This window comes from Chinchilla lanigera, unplaced genomic scaffold, assembly GCF_000276665.1.
Source record: "Chinchilla lanigera isolate Chin_1 unplaced genomic scaffold, ChiLan1.0 scaffold00054, whole genome shotgun sequence".
Classification (NCBI taxonomy): domain Eukaryota; kingdom Metazoa; phylum Chordata; class Mammalia; order Rodentia; family Chinchillidae; genus Chinchilla; species Chinchilla lanigera.
Genome location: NW_004955455.1, coordinates 4,962,635 through 4,971,453, shown reverse-complemented (window position 1 = coordinate 4,971,453; position 8,819 = coordinate 4,962,635). Strand labels below are relative to the sequence as shown.

Sequence of the window (8,819 nt, the reverse complement as noted above, 5' to 3'; positions counted from 1 at the left end):
CTCCTCTTGCCAGCACCACCATATTCTGCAATAGAGGAAGCACAGAGTGCAGACTCACACTCCATTTGCCAGCACTGCTGTCCCAGGGATGACGAAGGAAAGTCAGAGTGCGGACTTAAGGCTCCATGCACCAGACATTCTGAGGTATGGAGGATGAGCAGACCACAGACTCATCTTCTACTTGCTGGCACCACCTTTCCAGGCACAATGGAGGAAGGCTGGCATGCAGACTTACACTCCACAGGCAGGTGCCTCCTTCCCAAGGCCGTTATTACTGATTATACATAGACCATGTAGCCTTAATAACCTTCAAGTGAGTACTGATTTTAAGTCCCGTAATAATACCTAAGATTTGAGAACTGTTACACAATACACACTCATTTTTCCTTCTTTTACAATTGTGATAAGTGGAGTTCTGGATTTTTATTTTACTCCATCAACTAACAGTAACTAACCAATAAAAATGGAAAAAGAAAAAAAAAAAAGGAAGCCCTCCTGAGAAACTACATAGATGCTGGTGCCACCCTCAGGAATTGGGACTTCCCATCCTTAGGAACTGTGGGCAAAATAATCCTCTGATCTTTATAAATTACCCTATCGCAGGTATTTTGTTAGAGCAAAAGAAAATGGAATAAAATAGGACCTATGCTCCAAATGAACAAGACAAAAAAGACCGCTATAATTATATATGATGAATGTCCTTCAGTGAACACTGAGGAGCTAGTGCTGAGAGAGAGACACCACCTCAGCCTGGGAAGACAGGGATCTGGGGCATGGTGACTGAGCATCCTACTTTATGCTAGAGATCCTTCACAGGATACAGGAGTCACTTTCCACCCAGGCTGTCAGGAGACCCAGGGGCAGTCCTGGAGAGCAGGGGCTGTGCTTTCTTCTCAGCTGAAACCCAGAAATATGCACAAGCTGCAGAAACACACATCACTTTACTTTTAACTGCTCTTGGTATTTGTAGACACATTTATTCACCCATCAGAAACATTTGCTATGGATTTGGGTGGACAAGACAGCTGAGAGTCAGATATTCGCACATGCTGTTAATGGTCTCTCAGAACACAACCCCAGTGGAAGGCAGGATGATGGAATTACACCATACACTCCATTGATCCAGCAACCTGGTACACTTATACTGGTATATTTATTAAGTACACACATGTGAAATGAAATATTTGCAAGTTTACTTCTTGTAGCATGGTGTATCACAGCAAAATAAGGAAACAACCTAAATGTTCACCAACATGCTCCAGGCTAAATAAACTATGGTACAGCCACATAATGTAACACCATATTGTTGTAAAAACAAAGAAGAAAGTGTTCTGTATTTATGGGGAAATTTTTAAAAGATATGCTGCTAAATGGATTTTGCAAATTGGACTAAGAGAGAGGTGGGAAGTGAAGGTAAGGGGAAGTAAAAAGAATTAAGATATATCATGTATACATATCAGCTCCCCCATAATGAATGCAATCACTATGCATGGCAAACATATTCTGTACTAATAAAAAATTTTAATTTAAAAAACACAAGGTAAAATACTGCATTATTTTAAAATAAGTACCTATTTGGGCATATATACAAATACACATAACATCAACAACAATACCTCTGGTTGCCTCAGAGTGAGAGAACACTGTGCGGCTGAGGACAGGTGTCAAAGACAGACTTTACTCATATGTTTTTGGAGCTACTGGTTTATAAAGCATACAAAACACTTTTAATCTAGTGAGGTAAGAAAATAATCCTGCTCAGAACATCTGAGTTGGTATCCCACCCAGCAGCTGCTCCAGTGAAACAATTTTCAGTCTTCACAGTGGGGACACTGAGAACAAGCCTGCCCCAAGACACAGGCACAGGATGGTGCACACCCACCCCAGACTGCTATTTCTAAGCCTGAGCTACTGTAGCACCTGAAGCATCTGCTTAAATCCCAGCAACCAGACTTGCCCAAAGGCATACTCAGCCCTGCACTGTAAACATTTTCATTCCAAGGACTGCCAGCCACCCCTGACTACTCTGGCAGAGCAGCTGAGCATTTCACAGCTGAAAATGCCAGGAGCTAAGTGAGAAGGCCACATATGCACCTTGTCCTTCCTTCTGAGTTGGTCCAGACTAGCCTGGGTATCTTGCTCTCTACTGAAATGCAATTACTTTTAATTCCCAGGCCTCTAGACCCACGATATTACTTGTACACACCCACTTTGTTCTTAAGTGCTCACTACCTGAATGGGTGTTCATCATGCGGACAGCCTTGGCCTTAGCCAGCTCCAGGGCAGTGATCCACTGCTGCCGGTCCACCTCTGAGCTGCCCTTGAGGTGGTAGTTCCTTGCTCCACTGGTCAGCAAGATACCACAGGAGTCTTCTGTGCCGATGTGCACAGTGGCCAGGTTGATGGTTCCACGGCAGGTGTGGGCCATTTCACCCTGGTTTCTGTCAGATAAAAGAGAAAATATGACGGTAAGCTGTCAGATTCAATAGCTTCACACTAAAGAAATCCTCAGGGAAATTCTCAAAATCTCGGATCTAAGAGCTGAGAGAGGCTCTGAAGTCACAGCCAAGGAGATAATGCCTGTTGGGACCTTACCAGTCATGGGCTTGGTTTGGGACTCTGGGGCCATGTGTGCCTGTGATGGGGACAATGGTAGAAGGATAAAGATCTTTATTAGTGTCATGTACAGGGCATGCCTCTTTCAGTTTGACCCCTGAAAACACCATAAAATGAAGAAGAGTGACTTCCCAGGGTGCTAAAAGGGAGAGCAGGCCTCAGACTGCATGCCTGACTCCACTAAGTCTCAAAACCACAGAGTTAGAGGAGGGTGGGATCCTGCCACTAAAACTGAGACTGGAGGCCCAGAGCCCCAGAGGATAGACTTAGAGGCACTTCCTGCTTGAAGCAACCTGAGAACAGTATAGCCCCCGACACTGTCTTTCTGTTACATCATGAGATTCACAGAACAAAGATGTCACCATTCTCTGGCCCCATGACAGATAAGTAGAGAGCGCTGGCTGGGCTACCATAATGCTACCCTGCGACAAGGGACCAAAGCCTTTGCTAGTTATGGGATTCTGAAGCTAATGGTATTAAGGTAAGAGAAAGTGGAGGTGACTAAAGTGTATACCATTTTTTTGTTTTGTTTTGTTTTTTTCTGGTACTGGGAATCGAACTCACGACCTTGTGCTTGCCAGGCAGGTGCTGTGCTGCTGAGCTATATCCCCAGCCCAGTGTATGCCATTTACAACTGCAACTAATATCAAAAAACTGAGATCCAACTATCATGATTGGATCCACTTATTCCCTTAGACACTCAGAGGAAATTAAGACAGCCTCACTCCGATACCAACTTTCTTTCTACAGAGGATGCTGGGAAAAAAAGAGCAATGGAACAGAATCTAGTGCTGCCAGTGGCAGGAGCTCATTTGGCAATTTTCTGCTGCCCTTAAAAGCTTTGCTGATTTTCTCTGGCTGCTTACCATCTATCATTTTCTTGACTTTTCTACTACCTCTAAAGCCCAATGACTTGACACTCACTAAGACATTCCTCCTGTAGTTAAACAGTAGTTTCATTTTTGCTTCCTTCTGCCTTAGTAACATTCCTCAAGTAAAATAATGTATAGCTAACAAATACTCTGGCTCTTAGGTGTCATCATCTCTTAATGGAAAGAAACTGACTCCAGTTTACAAAATTGACCATGCTGGGCATGCCTGGTGGAAAACTGATGTTTTTGATTTAAGATGCTTTTAGGCTACACAATATACTGGTGTTGAACAGTGTAGTAACTAACCAAAGAGAACACTGGCTTAGCTCAAAAACAAGAGGCTCATGGACCATGTTCTAGGCAGGAAGACTTGCAGAGGCAAAGAACACAAAGCAAAGAGGAGTTTACAGCTCTTGAAGAACAGAGAAAGTTCTGTGGCTGGAGTACTAAGAACAAGGGAGGAGACAAGAGAAAAACAAAGCTAAGAATGAGGGACCAAATGCAGTATGTGATAGGATATATTAAAATTTTAGTCTCCTGTATTAAAACTACAACAGTGAGCCCCATGGGCCTAATATTATTTTCGTTTTGCTTTGTTTTTGAGATAGGGTCTCCTTGTGTAGTTCAGGTTGGACTTGAACTTACTGTGTTGCCCAGGCTGGCCTCGAACTTATGGCACTCCTCCTGCCTCAGCTTCCTGAGTGCTGAGATGATGAGAGTATGCCATCACACCCGGCTATGGGCCTAATATTAGAAAACCAGAGATGGTCAAGATTTCCAGACATTTCTGTGGCAACATAGGGAATAACAGTGCCTCGTGCTTGGTGGGAAACGGAAGCCAGTCACTGTGTGAAATCACGGATAGGCCAAAAGCTCTCCAGTGGACACAGTCTATCAGACTACAACTTATCAACTAGAAAAATAACCAGGAGTCCATGCTGATATAAGTAAACAACTGCAGGAATACATGGAGAAGGGACAGAGATTTCTTAACAATAGTAGGTAGAATTTTGGATACAGGAAATCACTAAACACAACATACAATGCAATGTAGACTACAAAATAGGGAAAAAAGATGAGAAAAACTAATAAAATTTGAATAAAGTCTGGAGTTTAGTTGGTAGTAGCATCACAATGTTAATTTCCTGGGTTTAATAGAATTGTTTTTATTTCGTTAGGACATGTTTGCACTTTGTGCAGTTTGCAGTCACCTTGGGGAGTGGTTACAGGTACATAGCGCAGCTTGTTCCTTTTTAATCCCTTTCCCTTCCCTCCTTCCCCTCCCTCCTCAAATTCCCCTATCCCACTTTCCATTCTCATCAATATTATTAATCTTAGCTCATGTTGTGGCATATAATGTTTACACTAATTGAGATTATTAGGTTCCTCTACGTGGCACATCTTTATTCTATGTATTTCCCCTTCCCTTCCTCCTCCCCTCTCATACCTTTTCCCTCGGACCACTTCCCTATAGTGAGAGATCCATTCCCATCCTCTTCTATCCATCCTTACTATTCTGTTTGTGCTTTGCCTCACTCAAATGAGAGATACCGTATGGTATTTAAGCTTGTGTGTCTGTTCTCTTTCACTCAACATTATATTTTCTAGGTGTATCCATTTTCCTACCAACGTCTCAAATCTGTCCTTCTTTACAGCAAAGCAGTATTCTATCATATATAGATACCACATTTTCTTTATCCAATCATCTGCTGATGGATATACAACCTATTTCCAGGATTTAGCTATTTGGAGTTGAGCTGCCATAAAGAGTGCTATGTATGTGTCACTGTAGTATGATGTCTTAAACTGTTTAGGGAAGAAGACACCTAGCAAGGGGATTGCCAGGTCATATGGAATTTCTAGTTTCAGTTCTTTGAGAAATCTCCATACTGATTCCATAATGGTTGTACTAGTTTACATTCCCACCAACCACGAAGAAAGGTTCCTTTTTCACCACAGCCTCACCAGCGTTTGGTTGGGGGGGGGGCTTGTTTTGTTATGTTTATTTTTTGAGACAGAGTCTTGCTATGTAGTTCAAGTTGTCCTGAAACTCACGTATGTAGCCCAGGTTAGCCTCAAACTCACAGGGAATCTCCTGCCTCAGCCTCCTGAATGCTGAAATTACAGGCATGTGCCACCATGCTCAGCAGCATCTGAATTTTTTTTTTATTTCTTAATGACTGCCATTCTTTCCAGAGAAAGATGGAGTTTTAGCACTGTTTTAATTCGTATCTCTCTGACGCCAAAGATGTTGAGCATTTTCTCACACATTTGTTGACTCTCTGTTTCTCTTCCTCTGTGAACTGTTTATTCTTTTCTCCTGTCATTTCTTGACTGGATCTTTAATTTTAGGTGGTTTAATTTTTTTAAGTTCTTTGTATATGCTAGGTATTAGTACTCTGAGGACTAATCATCCTCTGAGGACTAATCATGGGAAACATCTTTTTCCATTCTGTAGGTTGTCTCTTCACTCTACTGATTGTTTCTTTTGTTGTACAGAAGCTTTTCATTTTTTTATTTTTGGGGTTTTTGTTTGTTTTGAGACAGGGTCACCGACGTAGCTCAGGCTAGCCTTAAACTCACTGTGTAGCCCAGGCTAGCCTGAAACTCATGGTAATTCTCCTGCCTCAGCCTCCTGAACACTAGGGTTACAGGCATGTGCCACCACACCCAGCCATACAGAAGTTTTTTAGTGTGATATAATCCCATTTGTTGACTTCTCGTGCAACTGAAGTTCTGTTTAGAAAATCTTTTCCTACACCTATGTCTTCAAGTGATTTACCTATTTTACCTGCGCATAGGTTTAATATTTCTGTTTTAATGTTTACATCTTTGATCCATTTTGATTTTAATTTAGTACATGGTGACAGACAGGGTCCAGTTTCAATCTTCTGCACACAGATAACCAGTTTTCTCAGCACCACTTGTTGAATAGCTATCTTACCTTCAACATACACTGTTGGCCCCTATGTTGAAAATCAAATACCTGAATGTGTCTGAGGAAGTTTCTGTATTCTCAATTTTATCCCACTGATTCATGTATCTGTTTTTGTTCCAATAACATGCCATTTTTATCACTATTGCTTTGTGGTATAGCTTTAAGTCAGGTATTGCAATGCCTCTTGCTTTGCACTTGTCTAAAACTGCTTTTGTTATTCTGAGTCTCTTATGGTTCCACATGAATTTTAGGATTGTTTTTTCTAGATCTGTAAAGCATGCTGTTGGTATTTTGATTGAAGCAGCATTAAATCTGTGCAACAGTTTGGGAATACAGCCATTTAGACAACATTGATTTTTGCCTATCCAGGAGCAGGAGACATCTTTCCATTTTCTGGTGTCTTCTTCCATCTCCTTTTTCAGAATACTGTAGTTTTCTTTGTAGAGGTCTTTCACTTTCTTGGGTTAATTCCTAGGTATTTCTTTTTTTTATGCTACTGTGAATAGTATTATTTTCATAATTTCTTTCTCATACCACTCAATGTTGGTGTACACAAATGTTAATGATTCTTGTGTGTTGGTTTTTGTTTTTAGTTTTTTGAGACAGAGTCCCACTATGTAGATCAGGCTGGCCTTAACACACTAGGTAGCCCAGGCTGGCCTTGAACTCATGGCATCAGCCTCAGCCTCTCAAGTGCTAGGAGCCACCATGTTCAGCTTGTGTGTTGATCTTGTATCCTGCTACATTACTGAAGTTTGTTATTAATTCTAAGAGTTTTCTGATAAAGTTATCTGGGTCTTCTATAGAGCATCATGTCATCTGCAAGTAATGATAATTTGAGTCCTTCCTTTCCTGTACATATTCCTTTTATTTCTTTCTCTTGCCTAATTGCTCTGGCTAATGTTTCAAGTACTAATGTTGAACAGAAGCGGTAATAGGGAATAGCCTTGTCTTTTCCTGATTTTAAGAGGAATGCTTTTAGTTTTCCCCCATTTAGTATGATACTGGCTATTGGTCTGTGATGTGTGCCTATTATCATATTCAGGTATGGTCCTTAAATACCTGGTTTATTCAGAGTTCTTATGATCAAGGGATATCAGATTTTGTCAAAAGCCTTTTCTGCATCTATTGATATATGATCATATGGTTTTTGATCTTGCTTCTGTTTATGTGATATGTTACACTGACTGAGTTATGTATGTTGAACCATCCTTGTATCTCTGGGATGAAACCTACTTCATAAATGATGTTTTTTAAATACTTTGATCATAATGTATGATCTTTTTGATAATGCATTCTACTTGTTAATATCTTGTTGAGCATTTTTGCATCTATATTCATTAAGGAGACTGGCCTATAGTTTTCTTTTTCAGTTGGGTCTTTATCTGGTTTTGAGATCAGGGTGATACTGGCTTCCATAAATGAATTTAGGAGTACTACATCCATTTTGATTTCTTTGAAGAGCTTGAGGAGTACTGATGATATAACATCCTTAAAGTTTTCATAGAATTTAACAGTAAATCCATCAAGTCCTGGGCTTTTTACAGTTGGTAGATTCTCTACTACTGTAGAGTAGTAGAGAATGTTCTTGATGTTCTTGTTATCATTGATGTTCTTTGTTATCATCTTTTTATCATTTCATTGCTTGATATTGGGTTGTTAAATATATTTATGTCTTCTTGGGTTCATTTTGGTTGTATGTGTCTAGGAATCTATTTCTTCAAAATTTGTTAATTTGTTGGGATATAATTTTTCAAATTACTTACTATCTTCTGGATTTCCACAGCATCTGTTGTGATTTCACCCTTTAAAATTATTTTTCTTTTTTCACCCTTTAAAATTCTAATTGCATTAGAAATTGCACATCTTTTCTTGCTTTGTCTTGGTCAGTCTGGATACAGGTTCATCTATTTTATTTATTCTTTCAAAGAACTCGCTCTTAGATTTGTTGATTTAATTTTTTACTTTTTTTTAGTCTCAATTTCATTGATTTCTTCTCGCATCTGTATAATTTCCCTCCTTAATTTTGGTTTGGGGCTAGTTTGTTGTTGTTTCTCAAGTATCAAAGGTTGTCTATTTGAGCTTGCTCTGTTTTCCTAACGTGAGCATTGATTGCAATGAATTTTCCTCTTAGAACTGCTTTCATAGTGTCCCAGAGGTTTCAATGAGTTCTAATGTCGTTGCTGTTAACTTCCAGAAATTTTTAAATTTCTTCTTTGATGTCTTCTGTGACCCACTGGTTGTTTGGGAGTATACTGTTAATCTTCCAGGAGCTTTTGCCTTTTCCAAAATTTCTTCTGTCGGGGCTGGGGATTTAGCTCAGTGGCAAAAGTGCCTGCCTGGCATGCGCAAGGTTGTGAGTTCGGTTCCCAGTACTGGAGAAAAACCAAAAA

The 8,819-nt window shown here is 40.2% G+C and overlaps 1 protein-coding gene across 3 annotated transcripts in view; it reads right to left on the bottom strand.

Moving 5' to 3' along the window:
• Osbp2 (oxysterol binding protein 2) overlaps window positions 1-8,819 on the bottom strand; it is a 182,026-nt gene that overhangs the window by 138,725 nt on the left and 34,482 nt on the right. For all 3 annotated transcript variants that reach the window (XM_005396279.1, XM_005396280.1, XM_005396281.1), the window contains exon 2: window positions 2,233-2,441. In XM_005396279.1, coding sequence (XP_005396336.1) covers window positions 2,233-2,441 — 209 coding nt within the window. The remainder of the gene's footprint in view (window positions 1-2,232; window positions 2,442-8,819) is intronic.